Source organism: Rhodamnia argentea, chromosome 9 (assembly GCF_020921035.1).
Source record: "Rhodamnia argentea isolate NSW1041297 chromosome 9, ASM2092103v1, whole genome shotgun sequence".
Lineage (NCBI taxonomy): Eukaryota > Viridiplantae > Streptophyta > Magnoliopsida > Myrtales > Myrtaceae > Rhodamnia > Rhodamnia argentea.
The window spans coordinates 22614094-22638692 of record NC_063158.1 but is presented as its reverse complement, the minus strand read 5'-3'; the positions used below and the strand labels follow the sequence as shown (position 1 = coordinate 22638692).

At 40.1% G+C, this 24599-nt stretch overlaps 3 protein-coding genes across 4 annotated transcripts; all 3 read left to right on the top strand.

Annotated features, from left to right (window-relative positions):
• The first annotated feature begins 2124 nt into the window (after positions 1–2124).
• LOC115739748 lies at positions 2125–3339 on the top strand. Its single transcript, XM_030672979.2, has 2 exons — positions 2125–2503; positions 2600–3339. The coding sequence occupies exons 1-2, from the start codon at positions 2234–2236 to the stop codon at positions 3266–3268; spliced, it is 939 nt and encodes a 312-aa protein (XP_030528839.2). The 5' UTR covers positions 2125–2233; the 3' UTR covers positions 3269–3339.
• Positions 3340–11058: 7719 nt separating this feature from the next.
• On the top strand, positions 11059–12956 carry LOC115739758 (transcription factor bHLH162-like). Of its 2 annotated transcripts, XR_007199726.1 has the most exons (4): positions 11059–11290; positions 11728–12063; positions 12152–12305; positions 12773–12956. XR_007199726.1 is itself a non-coding variant. In XM_030672995.2 (3 exons), the coding sequence occupies exons 1-3, from the start codon at positions 11117–11119 to the stop codon at positions 12233–12235; spliced, it is 594 nt and encodes a 197-aa protein (XP_030528855.1). In that variant the 5' UTR covers positions 11059–11116; the 3' UTR covers positions 12236–12479. The 2 variants fall into 2 exon arrangements, 1 of the variants encoding a protein (XP_030528855.1); XM_030672995.2 differs by lacking the exon at positions 12773–12956 and having other exon boundaries at positions 12152–12479.
• An 8616-nt stretch (positions 12957–21572) lies between these two features.
• On the top strand, positions 21573–24269 carry LOC115739711. The gene is made up of 3 exons (XM_048284954.1): positions 21573–21740; positions 23022–23355; positions 23455–24269. Exons 2-3 carry the CDS (start codon positions 23311–23313, stop codon positions 24046–24048), a joined length of 639 nt encoding a protein of 212 aa, XP_048140911.1. The 5' UTR covers positions 21573–21740; positions 23022–23310; the 3' UTR covers positions 24049–24269.
• The last annotated feature ends 330 nt before the right edge of the window (positions 24270–24599 follow it).

The following is a 24599-nucleotide window of genomic DNA, read 5'->3' as shown; positions in this document are numbered from 1 at the left end:
CCGGCGAGGACCGGAGAGGATTGGCGGGTGACCTTATCTGTCTAGAGTTAGGAAAAAAAGAAAAGATGACAAAATAAAAAATTTAGAGAAAATAAAAAAAATCGACCATGTTGACTTCGACCCCGCCACATAAGGTGACCGACACCGACTAAGCCACCACATCGGTGACCTCTGACCAAAATTGGCAAATCGTCAAATTTTTTACAACAAAATTGACACAATTGAATAGTTTATAACTGAATTGAAAAATCATCAAAAAGTTTAGGACTCTAATAGCCCAATCAAAATGTTTATAACTAAATTGGCACAAGTTCAATAAGTTTAGGATTTTTTTGGTTATTTTTTTTTATTGTTGTGTGAATCTTGAATCCTCGAGATAAAAGAGCTTGTCCAACCTTCTATCCACTTCTTTAGTCTTCATCCAACATTTTAACCGATATGTGTTTTTCTTTTTTCGGGTGAAAATTCAATATGTCTTTCTTTTTTCGGGTGAAAATTCAATATGTGTTGAGTGTAGAAAATTCCCTCATTAATCACATAATTTCCATAGCCACAAAAATATCCCTCCCTCTCATCATTTTAGGTGTTGGGGTTGGTAAATATTTCGGGACCCTTGTTTATCACACCTAGCACGCTCACGTGAGTTTAAAGAAATTGAAGTATGATCCGACGACATGTGACCCATGTGCATAGAATGCGGGGGTTCGGGAGCAGTGCCCCCGACATGGGTGTCCCGTTGCCCGGTCGGTGAGTGGGGATTCCGCTCCCCGGTGAGCGTACGGCTATCTCCCTCGTTGGTGAGAGGGCGGGGGTTCAAGAGTAGCTCTCCCGAACAATAACTGTTTTGGGCTTTTGTTTAAGTTGACCCATTTATTAAGGGATTAAAGGGGCTTGAGATAAGTTTGGATTTTGGGTTCGTTTATGGCATATATATTTACTCATTTTTGGCTAATTATTATAACAAGTTGTGCGGTTGTACCTAAATCATAGTGAAATTTATTTGCGGGATGGAATCCTATAAACCCGAATAAATCGTGCGTCGTCTAATTTTCTTTTATTGTCTATGTAATCATTCCGAATCGGTTTGCTATATATCCCTTCATTATGTACCATATTTGAATAAATTAAAACTTCAAAGACAACATTACATATTATACGAAAGTTCCGAAATCATTCGTATCATTATTTCAGAAAATGAAACATTAGAGCGCATAAAATATTTCTAGCAATTAGGTTTTTGAATATAGAGCAAGTCAAAAATGTTACAAGCGTGGTAAAAAACTTTTCTCATCACTAATATGTTGCTCGCGGTAAGTCAACTTTGTCAACTTAACGATAATTCTAGCATAAACTAGAGTCAACTTCACGATAATTCTAGTATAAACTAGACAAAAAAAAATTCAGTCAGATCGGCACATGTACCTCGCGAGAATCTCCAACCCTATGTCGCGTAGCTCTTGCCCTTAGAAAATTACAAAGCAGCGTCAACTCGCCGCGTAATTCTGATCGACAGACAAAACGCACCTCATATATACGACAAAGACGGGCCCCACTTATCGGATAAAATCCCACGTGTCAGCTCGTCGGGTGGACCCCACCCACATGATTGTCATCGATAAGGACCAAAAGAAAAAAAAAAAAAACTCTCCCCGACCCGGCCTCATCATTTTATCCACCGGCGCCTCCATGAGTGGACAGTGCACCTGCACTGTCCCACGTGGTCCCCACCCACGCGCATTATTAGCATGGGGACAAGTACAACATCCCATCCAAAATAATCATCACGATTTCCCAAAATATATTTTTCAAATTTTTTCTGGTTTACATATCAAAGAATATTTTGACAATATATATGTATATATATATATATATATAATACGACCAAGAAAATAAAAGCGAAATATTCGAGTATATATATCCACATGAGCCAAACCTGATGAGCATCGGTTGACGTGGATCATCGCTGTCCCGAAGACCGAGATGAGTGTTGGCCAATGCCCTCCAGCCACAGCGTGACAAAAAAATTCATTCCGCCATGTGCGATGTCGCTGGTTATTCCACGTAAGATTATATGATTGGTTCTTTTCCATGCATCCCAGGTATAAAAAGGGCCCGAAAAAACTAACGCTGATGTCGTGTCGAGCTTACACCTCTATCTCTCTCTCTTGTTTTTTGGCGACGTGAACTTCAGCATCCCGCGCACTCAAGAGGCTCGTCCAAAGAAGCACCGCCCATGACGGCTGAGGAGCAACATGTTCCGGCGAGGGGGGCCCGGAGGATGACGTGGGAGGACCGGGACTTCGAGTTCCCGGAGCTGCCTGTGGCGAGCCTCTCGGACATCGACGAGTTCCTCAAAGACGGCGGCGAGAGGCCGAGGGGGAGCCTCAGCTCCGAGGAGGGTCGGGAGATGGAGGTTTTAGAAGATGATGGAGAGAGAGAGGACTCTGGCAACAATGTGGAAGATAGCAAGAAGTTCTGGGAGACCCAGCACCAGCTTTTACAGGTTTTTTTTTTTCTTTTAAATTTCCTGTTGCGATCAAAGCAATATCCTGGTCGAGATTTCTCGGGTTCAATCTATTTCTGAACCCGTGTTTTTCAGGGTGTGTTATGTAGGAGCACCTCGACGGAGACGAGGATAAGGAATGCGACGAAGGAGGCTTTGAAGGAGGTGCGGACGGCGGGGATCCCTTGTGGCTGCCGTCCGTCGACGGCCGCCGCCGATTGCCGTAGATGCTTGGTGAGAGAAGTCTGTGTTCGCCTCCAGAGAGCAGGCTTCAACGCCGCCATCTGCAAGTCCAAGTGGAGGAGCTCCTCTTACATGCCGTCGGGAGAGCACACGTTCATGGACGTGGTGGACGACTCAGCAAAGCCCAAGAAAGGAGAAGTCCGGGTCGTAATAGAGTTGAACTTCAGGGCCGAGTTCGTGATCGCGAGGGCGTGCAGCGACTACGACCGCCTAGTGCAGCGGCTGCCGGAGGTCTTCGTCGGGAAAGTCGAGCGGCTCCAAGGGGTGATCAAGATCTTGTGCGCGGCGGCCAAGAAGTGCATGAAAGAGAAGAAGATGCACATGGGGCCGTGGCGGAAGCACAGCTACATGCAAGCCAAGTGGCTCGGCGCGTGCGAGAGGGTGGCGCCACTCGTGCCGGCCGGGCTTTCGGCGATCGGGTTCTTGTCCGAAGGGCGGCGGAAGCCGAGAGCGTCGATGTTGACGCTGGATTTGCACGAGAAGTTGTCCGACGTCCATCGCACGGCCGTGGAAGTTGTGTGACATATGTAGCTAATCGAGACGTCTTTGCTTTTGTTTTGTTTTCTAAATGGAGTGACAGTAACCTTTTGACATTTGTGTACAGATTTCGGCTCGCAGCACAAATAAAAGAAATACTTCTGAAAAATTGGTAATTTGTACTGCTTAAAATAATTAAATTAAAAAAATATTTTCATTGTCAATAATGCTTTATAATTAGATATTTTTTGGATAATAAAAATATTTTTCATTCATTCAATTTTTGTGAACCATGTCAAAGCAGTTGGGTTCGGGTTAGCCATATTCGTATCATATCCCTATTTTTGACGTGAATGTGGCATGGACCGCCAGCCCTAAGCTTTGGCCATAAATCGTTTTTTCAATGTGCCTAAAATTTGTGGACTTCCTGCTCGAGCTGGTGAAGGGCTTTTTCAAGTTTCGAACTATGAATATCAGAGCAAATGGCTTGGGCCAATCCTCCCAAAGAGTTTCTTGGACTCTCTTGCCGTTTATTGACTTTACAATTTGAATTTATTGGGCCAATCCTCGAGGGCACTTGTTAAGCTAATTAAAGATAGACTATCGAGGTCGTTCGGTGGTAAAGAAGTCACATTATTTTTCGGAAGATCACAAGTTCGAGCTATGTCATGAGGGAACCTCCATCAAGCTTGTGTCTTGAGCATTCGCTACCTCATGTGGAGAGATTTCCAATCTTTCCGTATGTTGGAGGGACTGCGGTGAGGGGCTTGTTCATCTACGAGTGGACTAAGTAATTGTGGCTCAAACCGAACCATTCGGAATAAGACTCTTATAATAAAGCCTTAAGGAGGAATAGCTACGACGGTCACCTCTCCCTGTTTTCTTTCACTTATAAAATAAAGCTAGATTTAAATAGAAATAGCACTTCTCAAAATGTTCATCCCGGTGGATCTTTGCTCTTGTGGAAACGGAAGAAGTACGCACTTCAAGGAAGTCGCTTGCTTGAGATGAAAATTTAGTATTTTTGAAACATAGTTATGCTTCGCTTGTCGATGATTTGGAAAATATTTTTGAAAAATAATCGCTTGTATCGCTTGCAATAATTAGTCAATGAAAAAATTCTCGTTATCGAACATTTTCGTAGGCGATGAATTATTCATTTTTGTAAATGATACAAACGATCATTTTTAGAACAATATTTTTCACATCATTTATTTTTCGCAAAATAAACGAACCCTTAATAAGATTTAGAAAGTGACATTGGGCCGTATTTCGACATTTTCCATACAAGCGATATCGCAATGTAATTTCTTCTCTATACAAAAGCTACTAAGATCAAATTATGTGCATATAATCACCTTGAATAACCACTAATGAGATGATCACAAGAGTTTGTGTACAGAAAATATTGTGTTGTACCGCATAAAAATCTTTATTGTTCTAATCTTTTGTATATGGCAAACACAATGCAAACTAATTGATAAAGTAAATCTAGGCAAAAGCATGTACAATATCACCTTACTAGAGTTTATTGCTTGACATTTGGAAGTCAAGATTCTATTCCCACCGGAAATTCCGTTCATGTCGAAGAATTATGAGCTAAATGCGATGCGTCAATGATGGTCGAGGACCAAATTGCTCAAAACCTAAATTACCAGGGGAGGGAAACCTTAATTCTCAAAGTCAAGGACTAAAGGGTATTAATAGTGGACAAAGTTTAAGAATCAATCATGACCAAAAGGTTTTATTGACATTTCTTATGCCATCAAGAGAATGAGCCATCCACACATTGAATCTCAATGATAGGTATGTTCTTACTTTTCTTTCCTTTTCTCCCTTTTTCGGTCATTTACTATATCAGTTTGCTAATTATTGAGCTGTGTGTCCAAGGGTGTTAGGTAAAAGAAGTCGCCATCGGAAATGTGGTATAAAGTTTATCAGTTTGCTAATTATTGGGTTGGTCGGTAACTTGTCGGCGCAAAATTTTAAGTAAATGGCGGTCCAATTGACTGTGTGAATGGACTCGTACATGAATTCTTTCTTTGTAATCTACCTAGTGAAGACACGGAGCTCCTAGTACATCTTTCAACAAATAGTATTTGATCCAACAATTGGTTGGTGGCTCAAATCCTAATGAGCATCAGCTTGGCTGAAATATCTCTAAAAAATAATCGCAGATGTGACTCCCTAATCAAGGTATTGGATGTTGTCCCCTCGTTTCCCATCAAGCTTGGCCTTAAAGCCAAGGGTATTGAGGTGGAGTCGCCCACTTCAATAAAAGTGGACTCTGCTACATGTATTGACGGGCTCAAATTTAAATTTTTTTTTTATAATCTCCCCAGATAAATGTATTAGGTTTCTGCAGAACTTTCGATGCTAATAGTATGTTCGAATTTGTCCCTGCCTACATTGCCACTAGCAATCGTAGTTCTCACCACCAGCCTTTTTACTTATAGCCAGCATTCTCGCCATCGACGCCCTCCCCTCATCTCATTTTGGCCGTTGTATGAGGTGACGAGGTTGCCTGTGAGCACTACAAATGCGCTCTCAGCACATCCTGTATGTTAAAGTAACCTGAGCACTTTTTCAAAAAGACCTCCAAACGCTCCAAGAAACACCACCCACACAACAACCCCCCACACCCCCACCCCTCCCGCTCCCCCCCAAAACAAAAAAAAAAAAAAACAGCAAAGTACTCATCTCCTCCATCTCCTCACTGAATGCACGAGCTCCGCCTCGAATCTTTGCCGTCCCGTTATCGACACATCTCTCTCTCAAGCCTTGCCAACCTTCTCATTAGGGTTTTCTGGAGGTTGGAGAAGAGAGTAACGGAGGAGAGAGAAGGTGGGGGTGTTTTCGGAAGAAAGGAAGTGAGGGATAAAGGGGTTTGTGCAAAATCTGAAATGCGGTCCCTGTCGAACATGTGTCGCTCAGTGAATGGAGTGTTATTTTATTGACTTGACAAATCTGATGTACCGAATATTTTCTCGTATGAAATTAAATTATCTTAGGGCACGTATGATCTATTTGATAATGTATCTTATAGAGCAGAAATTCGTTTGGTTACGGAGCTTCATTTTTCTATTTCTGGAATATTTTTTTGCTCTAGAAGTAGTTTTGAAACCACTCGAAAAAGCAAAATGAATTTACTTCTCTCCAGAAGCAGAAAAATTAACTTCTGCTCAAAGGCAGAAGTTGAAAAATTAACTTCTAGCCAAAAGTTATTTTTTAGAGTAAAAGTGTTGCCATGCATGCCCTTTGTTGACCAAGATTGTTCAATAACTGCCCTAACGATGCTGCTGCCCGACTTCAGCTAAACCTCACACATTCCCTATGCCAATGAAGCAAATTCATGGAGAACATTCCCTCTAGAAAACCTTGCGGCGTGCCTGTTCTCAGATGGTGGAGAAGCCAGCTTCTCAAAGGTCCTCTTCTCAGTATTGAACTATCTTATGCGTGGACGATTTCTTTCTAGGTTTTTGTTTCCTGCATGATCCGAGAACCACACAGCCGTTTTGTTTTGCAGGAAAGAAGGTGATGGGTGGTCCTAATCTGCTATGACTTCAAACATTAATACATCTCCACAAAAAAAATCAACACCAGATGTAATCACGATGATTCCAAAGGAAGAAAACCCTATGGATCGCAAAAGATCAAGATTCTGATGTCGATGGCTATCCCTAGAGTACAGAGAAAGTTCATCTTCGAGAGCACCGAAACTCTATCAAGGGAACATGGCGCAACACGACATGCTATACTTCCAATAGTCTTCTATGTTATGGAATTAATTTTTTCTTGGAGCCATAAATCCGAGGTCGTAACCTCATGCTCAAGGTCCCCGGTGGCTCAGGCAGCCTCCTACTAGGGTCACTTGAGATAGTCGTTGCAGCCACTGCTCAAGTCTCTCCATCATCCGACGTAGGACACTCGGCTTCCACGTCAGCGATTTTCGTCCTAAATTTGTAACAATACAAAAAAGTTTAGGATCATATTGGTTTAATTAAAAAATTTGTGATTGAATCGGCATCAATGTAATAAGTTTATGATTTTTTTTTTCTTTTTTTTCCTTTTTTGGGTCATGTGTAGTTTCCCTCAATTTCAGGGGCATTTATATCAGTTTAAATTAAGTGGACAAAACCAGAGAATGCTTTTATTCTTATATCTGTGCTTTTTCTACGATAATTCCAAATACATCATGTACAGCTGGCTGTGAGAGCATTTTTCAACAAAATTTATTACATATAATTGTCTTTAGTGATAGTTTTGAAACATACATTAAATACGACAGCACTTGCTGGATAAGAACGAGATGATGCTGTCAGGTTACACGACAGAAGCTTTAAACGACGTACCTTTGTCGCGCTCCCCAGACCCCCACGATACAAAGAAAAGAAAGGAAGGGCATCACCCATTGGAATTGCTTCAAAAGAAGGCACACTTTGCAGACAAAGATTGGAGAGGAGAAAGAGGGCATGACTGTGCTGATTTGATTTCCCACCGTCCCCTTAAATGCTTTCGTCTCTTCCCACGGTAAAGAAAGTGACGAGGCCCGGCCGGTCGTGGCGTTCGAATCAAGAGTTCAAAGCAAAGATTATTCGCGAGTCGTGTCTAGTTCTCCTCCTCAAGTTACAAACCCACAAGAGTCTCCAATGGCCCCCATCTTGAGTACTCCATAAGCTAAGTCCAGTCACCTCATCTCTCTCTCTCTCTCTCTCTCTCTCTCAAAGTCACTTTATTTGTGGAGGGTATCTTTTTCTAACTCCTTTTCTTGTGATGGTCCTGACGTTTCCGGATCTCAGCCGTGCATAAAGATACAAAGAGAAGCCGTTTTCGGATATGGGACGAGGAGCTAGGGTTTCGCCTCCTCGGGTGGTGTTATCATCTTGGGGAGAGGTGAAACGTGTCCCAAAAGGGTAGGTAGAGCACTGCGCAGGGGGATAACATGCCGATGAGCCGGCCGGCCCTCGTCGGCCACATGTCCGACGGGATCGAGGGTTGTCCAATCGGAATGCTGCACGTCAACTTGTGTTGTGGATAAGATCAGGCCAGTGATAGGAAGGCGTCCTTGATAGGTCCATCGCCTTGTTCTTACCTGACGTTAACAAGCCGAGTCAAAATTTCATAATTTGTTTGTTTTCTGAAAAATAAATATTTTAAAAAATATTTTATTAAAAATAATTATTTATATTAATTGAAATAATTAGTTAATAAAAAATATTTGTATTATCGTTAATAATTTATTTCTAAATATTTTTGTGATTGATGAAAATATTTTTTAAACAGTATTCTCTAAATAGTTCATTTTCTGTTAGGTTATTCACACTTGACAACTTCAAACCTAACTATGTACTTTGCCTCGTCCGCGAGCGCATACACGTCTCTTCTTTACTGAGGAATGATATGTCTGCAGATTTTTGTTGTCCTCGCTTTGTTCATCTGATTTTTTCACTTTGATAAATACCTTATACCATCAAGATAGAAGAGACAGTTCTGACTAAATCATAGGACAAAACTATCTACTGTATCTATTCGGTTGGATCGATCCAATATCCTTTTTTTATTTATTTATAGATAACGAAAGAGAGAACTTATGATTTTTTTTTTTTGTAATTGATTAGCTAGATAAAAATTCTAGAGTATCAGTTAGACAAAACTAATAGCTAAGGATAGAGGGTGAATAAGTATGCAAAGACCAGCACGTTAAGTTCCGCAAAAAAGGGCGAGATAAATTTTAGTTAAGAGAACCATCGCAACTGCACTAAAATTACAGTACAAGAAACATGCCATGTTACCCGACACACCTCTCTCCACATATCATTCTTCATCTCCTTCTTATAGTTGCCTATAAATGTTCGTATATATAGAATAATGTTGATGGATAAACCTGAAACCAAACGCAATGAGTAGTATGAATGTAAAGGAATGATCCGAGCCCAACGAAATAACATTATGTCTTTAAGGCAAATTTGTCCCCTCAATCGGTACCCAAGGATCTTGGACAATTGCCTCACGGGATAGAACGGATCACCTTTCCTCCGAAGCGGTACTTTTTCGGAAAAAACCTTCGAACGCACTTTGCGTAATAATCGCACAAATGATGAATAGTAAAACAAAAATGACGAAAAATGGCAGTTATCTTTTAATGCGGTGGTCAATACTTTATTTATAGACAATGATGTGAAGAGTCACGAACTAAAGGTCAAGAATGTTGACAAAGAGTCACAAATGCATACGGTTGATAAAGGGTTACGAACTTTCATGAATGAACACGAACCGAACAACTCTCTTTATTTGAACAAACATGTTCGTTCAATCAAATAAAAAATTTCTAAACAAACATACCTATTCGGACATGTCCATTTGAATTGTGTTTGTTTGATTTAAAAAGAATGGAATAAATAAAACCGATAGGTATAAAAAAAAAAAATAGGAACGCGGGGGCTCGGGGCAGGCCCGAACCGAGCCGGTCACCGAGCAGGGGCGGTGGCGAGCGCGTGTGGGCCGACCTAGTTTTGCGTAGGTCCTCTCCCTTCCACAAAAGTGGGATGCCCCTTGGGGCCCAAACCCATTTGTGAGGTTCCAATATTTAAATCCATCTTCCATCTACTCTTTTTTCCATGTGGAACTCTCCATCCTTCATTTCTCATTCAACTTCTTATGGGACTTTGAAACCAAAGTCTCAACACTTCTCATGTTTCATGAATAGCCGGGAATATCCAAGAAAGCATTTAGAAATCGGTCTAATTCTAGCTCTGTTCGTTCCGTTGTGAATGACTAATTTTTTCAATCTTTTACGCTTTTATTTCGTTGGCTAAATACTATGATCTTATCTGTGATCGTAAAATGGGGTAGCTAGAAATGACATTTCATCACCCCAAGAGTCAATAAATGATTTATATCCTATCTCATAAGGGAAATGCTTCCCTGACAGTATTGTTAGAGGCGGTACAATCTCAATCGTAAATTCACACATTATCACCAAGTGTTTTATATAAAATACTCATTGAGTGAAATATCGTGTGGTAAGAAAAATTTGACATAATTGTCAAGCTAGCAGCTTTCATCGTATAAACATGAAAAACTTTGTCAATATCTCTTCATTGGTCTGGTTCCGTGCGTTTCCAAGGAGATGAATTAAACTCGAGACCTTCGAATCTCGGTACCCAATCCTGTGCCACTCTTGCCGTTTGAACAAACCCTAACTGGTTTCAACACCACGAGTCCTTTCCATTCTATACCGGAAGGTGACATGTTGGACTGTTTCTGAATAGATACTGTGCAGTCCAACCACGTGCATGGCGAAAATGGTTCAGGATTTGAACGTGAAGACGTCCAACAATGAATCTCGAACGCTATCTGGTCCAATGGGGAAATCTGATTTGCCGAGGTCCTCTGTTTTCAGGTCTGAAATCTCTCTTGAAGCCGAAACATGTACAGTGCATGGAAGTTTTTTTTTTTTTTTGGTAACCGAGGTGTCCGCGCGGCCGGCGAGCTATGGCTCAAACCAGCGGTGAAGCACGACTAGTCCTCGGGGGTGGCTAGCGCAGCATCCCACCGCCACGACCCCCCGCTTAAATCACCGACGCCTACGAGTTTCGAACCCGGGACCTCTCGTGAAAGGAACTGGGCTCAAACCAACAGTGCATGGAAGTTGATACTTAGAAAAGTTAACAAAAATGGACAAACCAAGGTGTGGTCCATTCCTCCCATAAAACAGCAAGTGACCCACCATTTCCCTCGAATCAGAAATCCCTTTTTCCTCAGTAGCATCTAATGATTTATTTGTGCCATGCTTTTGTGCTTTATTCATGTGTGTTGTGGAAAAAAGGCTAATGCCACATGTAATGTCCATGATATGTGTCTGAAAAAGAATTGAGTGTGTTTCTGTTGTTTATGTTGTTGCTGTCGTCCTTGTTGAGCAGTTGGGGGCATATTTTTCCTTTTTTTATGGAGAACAGCCCTAGCTCCTCGAGAAATGACCGGAAACTGATCGAGAGAAACCGGCGACATCAAATGAAGGCCCTCTATTCCCAGCTCAATTCTGTTGTTCCCCATCAGAGCTCAACGGTCTCTCTCTCTCTCTCTCTCTCTCTCTCTCTCTCTCTCTCTCTCTCTCGGCTGAGCTCTCGCCACTACTGAACGGTTTACCTTTTAGGAAATTTTTCTTTGCTCTTTGTTAGTCAATGTTCAAATTTTTCCGAATCACCCTGCTGTTTTCTTATGTATTGGATATTCTTGATTACAAATTTGTTAGTGCATTTTCACTTTTTGTGATCTTTATACTATCAGTCTGAAGTAAGATTTGACGTGGATAATGCACAATTGATTTTCATGAAAACGACTCAGATTTAGATCACTTCTGAAGTTTCATGAATCAATATAGCATCTCTCAGATGAACAATCAGGCAGTGAAGGTTAAAAATAGTCTACGAAACACATCGAAAATTGAAAAATTCGCACCAACTAAGCTCTTCCAACCCACATCCTTTTGTTCTGTATTGAAGGAGGCAACATCTCTTCCGGATCAACTTCATGAAGCGACTAATTACATCAAGAAGCTACAGATTAACTTGGAGAAGATGAAGGAAAAGAAAGAGAGATTGTTAGGGATCGAAGAGCTGAATACAAGCATGAATTATGGGATGAATGTAGCCTTAAGTTCGGCAGAAATTGAGATTCACCAAAATGGTTCAGCTCTACAAGTCATTCTCATTACTGGGTTGGATCATCAGTTCATGTTCAATCGCGTCATCACACTGCTTCACGAAGACGGGGCCGAGATCTTAAACGTGAGCTTTTCCATCCTGGGTGACAGAACATTGCACTCGATTCATTGCGAGGTAGGTCTATAAGTTTGTTCTCAAAAACATGATTATATCCAAGGCTTTTTGAGAAGGTTGTTGTAAATTTCTAATGTTGTAATTGTAGGTTGGGGACTGTGCACTGAGTCTTGATTCCGCAAGAATATCCGAGAGATTAAGGCAATGTGTCCAAGATAATGCACGGAGATGATTTTTTCACACACTTGATTTCTGAAGAGACTATTGGCCCTTGGTAACAATTCCTATGATGCCTGTTAGGGGTTAGAACCTCAACTCTCAGCACCATTTTCTAATGTCCTATGATCAATAAATATGAAAATTTTGGGCCGAGACGTTAGACTCATATTTTTTTTTTCAGACACTTGTTTTTTGAAGAGACTATTGGCCTTTGGGAATAATTGTTTACTTTGTTGCGACAAAATGAAAATATGTGATGATGAACAACTGAAAGAAATAAAAAGACAAATTATGTAATACATATCGTAATATACATGGTAAAAACTTGTATCCAAATTTGAGGCGTTAATTTTATTTGTTTTCTCTTATGAGATGTACCAGGAGAAAGTATATATATACACGCTCAAAGAACCAGGATTCAGGAAGGTAGCTAGATGTATGTACAAAAATTTACATTATTTGAACTTGGAGACATATGATTTCGAATCATTGTACCGGTCCGATATGTTTGATGCTTACTTGTGGGTCATTCGCTTTTGCTCCAAAAAAGAAAATGCGAACAGACTTGTAGGGAAAGCTCGATTTCTCATGGGGACGACAAAGTAATCCACCCTGATAGGACAATAATACAGTGAAAGCTGACTGATATCCATCAAGGAAAATAAAGCGGCACATCTCTGTAACAAAGGGAAACGAGGTAAAGAAGCAAACCGATGGTGAGAACTACGCTAGTTTAGTCTGAGAGAGTCTTGCCTCCACTTGCTTGTGTATCAACTGTAAGTTAAAGAACAACCTAAGGCAAGAAAACAAGACGAAAGATTCAGGATCTCGTCCCGCTATGTGGGGTCCCTTAAGTTAAATGGGAATATTTCGCGATATAGTTTTATGTTTCATTTCACTTGCTGTCCAAAGTTATAAGCAGGAAAATTTTTGCCAGAACAGTTGGCGATTAATTTCACCTCAGAGTTAATTTTCTTGGAAAGGGAGAAATATGAATGCATAACTGTAACAATGGAGACAGGATGTATTGGACAAGGGCATGCATTGTACCACCAATGTATTTTGTTGACTTTCGGACAAACTTTTTGAAAATGAATAGAGAATTGTAGAACACCCTTTCTTGAAACTAAGCAACTTCGGGATTGTTGAGGTTAGTGTAATATTTTGATGCGGAACATGAACCAAGACATAAGCTTTGCTTTGGAAGAGAAGGTGTTCTGTCATCCGCTTCTTTTGTAATAGTTCTGCTGCAAAATTTTATCATAGGATCAGGGACCACAGACCTGAAACCTCCTCTTGTTGTGTGTAACCCTAAAATTTGTTAAGATATAGATTTCTCCTCGTTGCAGCAGTGCTCTGTGTAAGTGTTGATCTTCAGCTTTGATTGTTGTTTGGATAACATCAGCTTTTCTAATGGACAAATTTTCAATATTTAAAGTTCATGGAGTTTGAATCATAAAGTGAGTCTTGACCTTTTCATCTACGAGAACTGAGTTAACATTAACTAAGTGATTGTTCATATGTGAGTTAGTAGAATCCCCCATTCTACGGATTCGAACCCCGGTCTTCCATCGCTTTGGTGCTAATATGAGATCTGAAACCAGTTGGTAGTCCAAGAAGATGATCTTCCACCATTGGATGCAGTCTTACCGTGAATCGTCTTCTTTCTACTATGAGTAGCCATTTGGTTTGAGTAACTTGAAAAATGATTCGATTGCGAAGACAACAGCATTATTGGCGTGCCTATTTTTAGGTTTATCTCGTGGTTTGGAACATTGAGTTTCTGAGGATTTAAAAGCTCAGAAGGATGAACATTACCAAAACAAAAAACTCAGAAGGATTTTGGGTGGGTTTGATTCAACTTTTCCAAAGCTCATTGGGGTCCCAAAGCCCCTTGAAGAAAAGGTGAGGCGTTTGGAAATCCTACACAGGAGGCTTTAGGATGAAAGTTGGCCTTGAAAAAGCTGAAAACCTAATGTTCATAGGGATTAGCTTTGAGCCTTCAATACTTGACCAAATGCTAAGCTAAGATTTTTTCTTCCAAAACTACCCTCATTTTTAAATTCCGATTTTGCCCCCTTCTATTTTTTTTACATTTTTTAAATAAATTATTTTTATTAAAATAAAATCAAACCCTAGGCCAAGACCACCGGGGTCGCCTAGGGTCGCACAACCCCCGCGCGGTCGTCCCTTAAGCCGCTGGCCGGGGTTGCCCGGGGTCGCACAACCCCCAACGGTCATCCCCCGGGCCGCGCGAGCCCGTGTGATGATCATCGAGTCGCGCAACCTCAAGCTTCCTCACCGGGATCACGCGACCCCAGCAACGGCCGCCGGGGGTCGTGTAGCCCAAGCGACCCTAACCAAGGGTCGAGGGACCTCGGGCCTCGTCGCCAAGGTCGTAAGACTCTAGCAACAGCCACCTAGGGTGTTGGGGTTGGGCGATGCCCGGCAAGGGCCGCCCGGGTTGAGCGACCTCGAGCGGCCTTCGCCTGGACTCACACAAACCAAGCGAAGGCCGCCGGATGTCATGCAGCCCCAGGTGACCCATGCCGGTGGTCGTTCGAGGCCACCGGCGGCGTTAGTCCTAGGTTTGATTTTCCTGTTTTCTATTTTTAAATTATTTTTATTTGCAAAAGAAATAGTGTAAGAAAGCCCGTTTGCAAATTTTTTTTTGCCAAACACTAATAAGCCCATTAGCATAGTTCATATTTGCATTTAATGTAAGTGCATCACGCGCCGATCATCTTAACACGATGTTAGTGTTGGTAGTTTGTTTGTAAAACAAAGGAAGAGGTGCCTTGTCCCACTTGATGGCTATAATTTTTATTCAATTAACTAAAGGACACGAGTGTGTATCTGTTCAATTGGCGGTTATTTTATGCCTAACGGTATTAGGTGCTCTTACAACCTTTGAAAGGTTGTGTCTGTTAAAAAAATTTCTATATAAATTACTCTAAAAAAAAACTGTTTTTGTTCAATTCACAAGAACAACTTCCATTTTCGTTTCTTTAAAAGATATACAGCCATTGTTTCCGATTATTTCCTTAGATAGTTCTTGGAGACATATTAGAATTGCTATATAATATTCTTATTTCAATGCTCTATTGTATCTAGAGGATTTTTGCAGGTAAGTATTAATAACGTTATACGGTAAATAATTACTTAAAGAGAATATTACCACGCTTCAGAATTTGATTTTATTTGTTCCCATTCGAGCACTAAATTTCCCACCAGTTACTGTGGACCATAGTGTGTACAATCAAGAGCTATGGCCGATCATATCCATAGAAGAGGTTTAAACTCCACACTCAACTCCTTGTTGATGAAATTTAATATTTGGTGGTTGCTCGATTCAACAGCTATCCAATAAATTTTGTTATTACTCGCACCATTTTAAACATGATTCAATCCGTTTAATCGGCGGAAGAAATAATGACCAAAACCGATCGATCTTTTGAGATAATTTTCGATTCCGATCAAACTCTTATCGATACCCTTGATCTTGATTCAAATTGACCTAATGGAGCTTATAAATAACCCTCTTGACAGAGCAAAAACCGGAGGGTTGTGCAGAAAATTTTCAAGAAAACTACGAAACTCTCTTCTTAGAAAGTAGAAAAATTTCAGCATGCAGTTTCACAAAATCGATGAGTGCGCATTTGTTAATGGTTGGATCATGCTCAAAAGTTGTGGAGAGTGCGGTAAGACATTGTTCTTGAGTTTGTTTCGCGCGGTTGGTAAGAAAATATTTGGAAGTATGTCTTTGACATAGAAAACTGAACCGGTCGGATTGTTGAATCAAGGCAAGAGGGGTGAAAGCACTCTTGTACGCCATAAAGAATGGAACCATGATAATATATAAGACAAAGCTTTTCTAATACTTGTATGTAATATCTTGCTCTGTTGAACTTTTTACGTTCGATAAACTCGAGAGTATTCTACGAGTTACTGCTAAAATTACTGCTGAGTATTCTACCTCCACAATATACTGCTCATAAAGTACCCCTTGACTAGTTGATGTTTGTTTAGAAGTATACCATCGTGTTATCATCACTATCAGCAGGGCCAAGTTGCTAAGAAGCATAACATCCTTGATTACCTCACCTCTATGTAGGACGGACGATGGAATTTGTCTCTTTTATCATAAGTTCTGACAGTTTCTTTTATGGTTAAAATGGGTTGGTAGAGGCTCAACACTGAGAAATGTTTTATTAAGAATATGTTCAAGTTAATTTGCATTTTAATCACATCAGCTGAGATTTGTTCATTTAAACTTCATACGTTTATGGCCCTGCATGATTCTTACGGCATCTCATTCACTGTCTAGTTTGAAGTCCAAACGACAATTACTGTCGAGGTCTAATAAGCACGCAAGACAATTTCTCTTCCAACCAGCAACATCACGTGCGAAGAAACCGAGTCAAATTGATTATATAACATATGACCATGGATGATCGGCTTCAAAGTGGGCGATTCCCACCCTAGAACTTGGAATCACCCACTAAGGGCCGGTTGCACAAAATAAGAATCGAGAACCGCCCACCGATTGATGGACCCACCCGAAAACCGAATCACCAGCACATACTGGGAGGTTGGGAATAGAAAATGTGTCTTGTATTTTTTTTTTTTTTTGGTCGAAAGAAGCCATTCATATATCAGAATAAGGAAGAGGTATATAGAAGGCTTTCGATTTTAGCAAATCCCAAATAACTGCAGAAGAAAGCAAAAACTTAAAAACACACGATAAAGCACAGTCTACGGTCGGAAACACACATTCAACCCTCGAGAATGGATCTACCAACGTAAACGTTCGATGGCCGATCAACAGATATAATGATAAGCACACGTCGAGCTTACTCACTCTATTTGCAAAAACTTGCGGTGTGCATATAGGATCAATGCCCCCATCATCATCACCTTGCATAAACACCAACATCAATATATTAAAAGAACATAGATAAAATATCTATAAGGAACTCTCAAATCTATATTTGGATCTAGCTTGGGATAGCAAAAATCCAAAAACTTGACCCAAATCTAAATCGGAAGAAAAGAGCGGCCTAATCTTGAAGATATTGTGAAGCCACATCACGGACATCTTTCTCGTTGGTTGTCGATCAAACAAATGGCCAAACTTGTCTTCACGTCCATCCAAGACCGACTGTAGAAATTTATTCATGAATACAAATTCCCAGAGCAGATCAGGAGAGAAAAAAGGCACGAACACAAGAAACATGAAAGACAAATCAATCTACGAAAGAGGTACGGGGGAAGGGGAGGAAGGGAGAGAAAGAGGTAGAGGGGGGATGGGAGGAAGGGAGAAGCTCCCTCCAGGGGCAGCTCAGAGAAATGTTTTAGCTAGGCAGCGGCTGCTTCTTAGAGAGAAAACCCTAGTTGGGGAGGATAGGAGATATTGTATTTCGATTTCCCATACATAAAAAGTGTATTGAATCAAATCCATGCCATAATCTCTTGCTAATTGGGGTAGCAGTAACAAGACCATTTCCAGCTGAAACAAGCTCGATCTGTTCCTTTTTTAATGCTTTGGAACCGGATGGAAACTCACGAGTGACATTGCTATGAACTTCACAAACAAAAGAACTACCGCATTTATTGCTATTCCTGGAAGTGGATGTTTTAGCAGATTACCACTGGTAAAGACAAGGAGGGTTCCTCTGGAGCTTCTAGTGTCTGACTACTCTAAATACCTCCAAATTGGCCACCTTCGCAGCGTGATTGCGCTGGAGATCGAATCTCGACGACTTCGCAGGAGCCGATTTGAGCGTCCTAATCTCAGCACAAGTTCTATTAGGACCATTCTTAGTCGAAAAAGAGTGAGAAAGAACAACTTCAAATAGCCTCTCGGAGCTCCGATGGAGGTGGAAGAAGAAGAGCAAGACGAGGAGGCATTGCAGCTTCGACTGTGACAACTGACGCAGTTGAGGCGACGGGAGGCTAGGGTTTCTTTTTTAGAGATAGCATGCATGAAGACTAAGGAGTGAGGAAGGAAGAAGGCTAGGGTTTCTTTTTTAGAGATAGCGTGCAAGAGGACTATGGAGTGAGGAAAGAGGCAAGTGTGACTCATGCTTGTGAGTGAGAGAGAGCTAAAGCTAATTAGGGTTTGCAAAACATAAAAATTGAAGATATATATGTGTATACCAGTTCGATTCGAAGGGTCCGATAGGGTAATTCACATCTAGAACCGAGAATCATACTAGTAATTATCAGTTTTATTAGAAGTGGAAGCTAGACCGGTTTCCATGGAAACTGTCTAGAACCAATCGGTTCGATCTGATTCAGTCCAATTTCATGCAGTTCTCAGTTCTTTTGCATATCTCATGTATGACAGGACAAGACACTCAGTTCAAGATCACAACAACATACCTTTTGATTGTTCCGTGCCTTTGTCATGTTCGTTGACTACCAACACAACAGGCAAATCAGGACCACCACATAGATTTGGCTATGTTCACTCAACACTGCGAACAACACAAACAAATGGGGACTACAAATTGCTGACAACACAAACAAATCAGGAGCACAGCACTTCGTCGTGTGCACTGCATAATCTCAAGGTTAAATTGGGCCTCGATTAGGCTATGGACGAATCGGGTCTTCACGGTTTAGATGGAGAATCTGGGATTGCAACGAACAAAGGTGTCGGGCTAAATGAAGGAGTAGTCAATTTGAAGAAAGAAGGACTTGACTTGAGGGAAATGGCAAGAAGAGATCGAATTTGGATAAAATTTTGAGAAGGAGTTGGGCAAGATCGCATTTAGAGTTTCTTTGCGATTTTGTGCGAGATAGATTGAGGCCGCGAAATGGTGAACGGCACAAGAAAGGAAGTGACGTTGTTTAGAGTTCTCAATGTGTTGTTTTTATTTCTAAATGAAACCACGTTGTCTCAATGGCAGATGATTCATATTAGCAAGGTGATCGGCATTGACCGAATCTCCATGTTAGAATTTCTCGATCTAAATTGGCCGGATAGATTACATTGAAAATTTTTCAAAAATTTAGGACAATATTGGCCAAATTATAAAGTTTACGATTAAATTGGTGATCATACACTAAGTTTAGGGCTTTATTGGATAATGTCCCCTCATAAATATCGCGACCGTCTCAAGATGAACCCTGCGAGAGCTAACAAATTGCTAAGTGGATGCAAGTAATGATGTCGCAAGGTGGCGTTTACACTTTGCGCAAACTTTCTAAGCCCTACCAATTGCAACTTATTTTCTTTCATTAGCTCATTGTTATGGTAGGGCGCCACTAACCTATGTACTAGGCTGGTTAGGAACCCACCAAAACACGGAATATCGTTTAACTTTTGCAAATAAGAGAATACAGAGTGATGATTTTTTTCTCTTTTAAGCATTTACATGTAGTTTTTGTCGATTTTTATTTTCTAACATGCATCTACAAGTTTGAGTGTTTACGGTAATAAATCAAACACTAAAAATGTTACCAAATATAAGCAATTAATGTAAAGCAAATAGTTAAAAGAAAAGGACGAAAATAATAACCCGAGCCGTCTTGGGTAATAAATTAAACATGAAATGAACTACCAACCATTTGAATAGAATACATGTTGGAGATATATATGTGTGTGTAATGTGATATTGTTTGTTGTAACTAGAAAATATAAACAGAGATAAGAACTCTGAAAAAGCGATAACAAATATAATAACGGCCAAGTCAATGTTTATATATGTTGAATTACAATTCAAATACAAAATTGCTTGATGTTATAAACTCGAAAAGGATTGAATAAAAAGTGAGGCACAGCTAACCAAATCTCCTTAAGGCGATTAGTTCGTACCAATAATGCGAAGCAGCTTCACGAACCTTCCAAGATAAAATACCACGAACCCATTTGAATTAGCACTATGCAAACATGACTCTATGGAACACTTCTAAAAGACGGCACACTTAGAAGATGACTACAAAGAAAATTGGAGGAATTTTTGTAGTACTTCTCTTGAAGTTTTACCTTTTGAATTTAAGGAGACAGGTCTATTTATAGATGGGGAAAACAGTTGAGAAACCGAAAAGACATGAACTCAAGAGTCATATCAGCTCACATTAGTTAAGCAATAATCATTTATATTTACAATACTTAAGTCGAAAAGTGTGGCGCAATGAAAAGTTACGTGAATTGAATGGGCACGTGAATGGAAGAGACATCACTAATGTGGAGCCCTTAAACCTACAACTACAACAACATGATGCGCATGGTAATGCATCTTAAAACACTCGACTTTCCTAAATTCAAATTCCAAGAATGGCAAGTAAATGTCATCGACCAAAAAAAAAAGGCTTATATGTTTCCTATTTTATATGATGCATCTTTTAAATATGCCTACAGTAGCATTCAAGTGATGCGTTTGATTCCATCTATTTCAGCCTGTGCTTTAAAAATTAGACGTGTCTATTTCACCAAGCTTTTCTCTGAGACAGTGCCCAAGGTGCTACTTCACTATGGGTCACCCGGAAGTATTAAGTCTTTTATGAAGTGCTTTTTTAGGAGTTAAACTTTCAGATCAGATTTGAAACCAAACCAAACTAGATTCGAAAAATCATTTTCAGGAAAATATCTTTGTTTGGTGATATCCGATAAAAAAAAATTTCTGATTTTTTTATCTCATTTGAAAAATGATTTCAATCTCATGACTTTATCTAAACAAAAAAAAAAATTAAATTTGTCAATTTTTATTTTATTTTATTTTTTTCGTTCTTTCTCTGCTAGTTGTCGGGCGTCGGCAATCAATGGAGGGAGAAGGAAAAAAATGTAAAAATATAAATTATAAAATATTAAAAAAAATAGAGATGAGCTATTCCGAAAAGTGTTCTTACCCCTTTAGATTTAGGAATTAACTTTCCTAATTTTCTATATGAATATTTTCTTTGACCGAAAAATGTTTTCTGTTGACCGGTCATTTTGGGCTATCCAAATGGGCAAAAGTCCAGAAAACACTTGCACTAAAACAAACACACCCTTTGCATTCAAATTTTCATTTGAGCAAAAGCCCCCCACAACTCTACCCTATACTCACTATGGCACATTCACTCTAAATTATTTTTTTCTGTAATATCAAAAATCTCAAACTTGTACTTATGTGGCATATTAAAGGCATGTTATTGTTTGGTAATATTTCCGATTCTCTATTTTTCTTTTCTTTTCTTTTATTTCTCGGAACAGAAAAAGAATAGAATTCCATATATAGTTGATATTTTATTGTTTTCGAGAATAAATTAGTGATAAGGGAATAAATTTGAAACAGAAATAAGAATTTAAAGAAAAAGATAGCTTTTTTTTGTTTAGGAAACAGAGACAAACAACTTCTCCCTCTCCACGCCCGGCTCTCGCGGCTGAAAAAACTCCCTCTGATCTCGCTCTCTCCCTTCAACTCGGCCGCGCCTTCGACCGTCGCTCGCAGGGACAGCCTTGCCTCTCGCCTCCCTCTCTCGTTCTCGGGCTCGGTCGCCTTCGGCCTCGTCGTTTGTCGCTCCTCTCTGTAAGTGAAAACCTTAATTTGTCGCGCTCCTTCTTCTTTTCTTTGATTGTGGGTCGATTTTTTCTCGTTGCTGGGATTCGATGGATGGCTTGGTTTTCTTGTTGTTGGGAGTGTGGGCTAAGCAGTTGAATTTCTACGTGAGGTTTCTGTTGGTTTCCTTGATTTTGAGTCGGACCGATATGATGAAGTTGCAAGTGGTCCCCCCCCCCAACAAAAAAAATAAAAAACCCATTTGATGCGAGTTGGAATGCTGTGTTTGGTGCTGAAAAGGGGGAAAATTGAGGTCGCATTGCAACCTAGATAGATAATTAAAGATATAATACGTGGAGAACAATGAATTCGTGCTGATTCTGCTCTCTTTCTATTGACATGGGGTTAGACAATGATGATTCAGGAAGGCCAGACTTCTATAGGCTAGGTTCGCGCTTGAAAGTGAGTGAATAATTAATGGCGAGTTGGTTGACGCTGTTTTTGGACTATAAAGTTAGGACCTTGTACCTTTTCTTGATTCGACAATTTGCTCTCTCTACTGTGGCATTTGAAACTGGAAGCAGGGTAATAGAAACATAGCAGTCATTTAACTTGGGGATCCAATTTCTTTTACGAGCAATGTGTAGCTTGGGCATTGATTTTCAAGACTCATTTTCGTATTTGCATTGAACTGTTGAAGTTTGCACTGCAAGCGTGCTTTGAGGAGGTATTCAATGGACTGACAATTCTGGTCATGTGATCTTTAAAGTCTCATTTTTGCTCTCGCATATTGCATCAGAACAGGATGATTGATTCATGTCTCTCATTATATTGCCTTGTGCATCTTTCTACTTGGCCAAAATACATTGGCCCTTATGAAGGGAGAGAGAGAGAGAGTACAATGTGGGGGAGTAAAGATTAGTAGAGGGGGTTCAATATAAATTGGTGTGCTGTGTTCTTCCTGTCTCATTTTTGCTCTCGCATATTGCATCAGAACATGATGATTGGTTAATGTCTCTCATTCTCTTGCCTTGTGTGCTCTGTTTTATTCCTGTCTTTCTACTTAGCCAAGAGGTCATGAACAAATTTTAAATTGGTGCGTGATGTCCCTTTTGACTCATACCAGTCGATGTTCCCTATTTTGATCGAAGTTAATCTTTCTTTTTTTCCCCTTTTGAATTGGTGAATTTGCTTTTATTTTTGTCGGCGTCAGTCAAGAGCTCTCATGTTTTTTCACGATACTGTTTTTGTGTGTAATTCCTACATGACTATGTTATGATTTAATGCATGGCTCATATGATGCTCAACCAGCCAGGGTTAAATGGCGTCCCAGGAAAAGGCATTCACCGCAAAGTGGACTAACTCGTTAACTAACCTCTATGTAAGCTTGACGGTAGAAGAGGTCAAAAAGGGAAATCGCACGTATTCTAGTTTCAACAAAGCTGGGTGGAATAATATACGGGCTGAATTCAATAAACGGACAGGACTCCAATATAGCCGATCGTAGCTGAAGAATAAGGTGAACAAACTAAAAAAACAGCATGGTAGTTTTAAGAAGCTTCTTTCACAAACCGGATTTGGCTGGGATAATGTGAATAAAATGATTGTTGTCGATGATCCGAGTATATGGGAATCTCACATCAAGGTATCATTTAACTTTTAGTCATTGTGAGATCATTATAGATGTAAGTTTCAAGAAGTTTGATTATGTTGCTGACGTGTGTCATCATTGTGAAAATTGCAGGATAATAGTGAGTGGGCAAAATTTAAGAAGGATGGGTTTCCTCGGTATCCCGAGCTGTGTTTTGTATTTGATGATATATATGCTACTAAGGAGCATACAATAGGAAATACCGAAGTTTTGATGGCGTCGAAGGAACATGACAATGGTGGTGGTGATGCGGACGATGATTCAGAGGACTTCAGTGAACACCACATTGATGAGGGATTTTTTGCATCCGACAATACCGCTACTCCAGTTCATGACGAGCACAAGTTGGATAGGACTCCAACTATCAAGAGGAGAAGGAGTAACTCATTTAATATTTCTAACCCTTGCAAAGCCATACGAGAGATGTTTAAATATGGGCCAAGTCAATTTGTGAGTGGCTCAACAAGTCAATTTATGAGTGGCTCAACCGCCTCACGGGTTACATCACCACATGTAGACACCTTCTCCGTATCTGCTGTGATTGATGTCCTAGTTAGCATGCCTAAGTTGGAGCAAGATCTTTACAACAAAGCAATGGAACAAACATGCATTAGTGCCACATGGAGAGAGGCTTTCATCGCATCCCCAATTGAAAGGAGAAATGGACTTCTCCAATATCTTAAGTAGATGCTGGGAAATATATCGTGGATTGCGTGGAATTTTTATATTTGGTTTCATTTTACTCTATGACTTATGTTATTGATTGTTATTTAGTTTTTAAACATATTCATGTGGAGACTTTTGTATTTATGTTGTGGCATGGGTACAATGGATTGCATTGGATTTTTATATTTGGTTTGCTTTCACTCTACGACTTATGTTATTGGTTGTTGTTGGTTTTTTTTTTTTTAGGATATTTATATTGATGTTCTTGTATTTGTCTAATGGCATAGGTAATATGGAAGAGGAACTAAATAGTGTGTCTAACGGATAGATAGTATCGGTTGAATAGTACTTGAATGAGTTTGATATTGATATTTAGATATAATATATGAAGCCTTCGGGTTAGAAGGATATGTTTCTCTGAACCTATGTGATTTAATGAGGGCAAGAGGTTGGTTGAAAGATAGCAAGGGTAAGTTTGATTCAGCATTCCCAAGGGGCTTTCAGCTCCCAAAGCCCATTGGAAGAATATTGAAACATTTGGTTCAGTTTTAAGCCAACATTTGATCAAATAC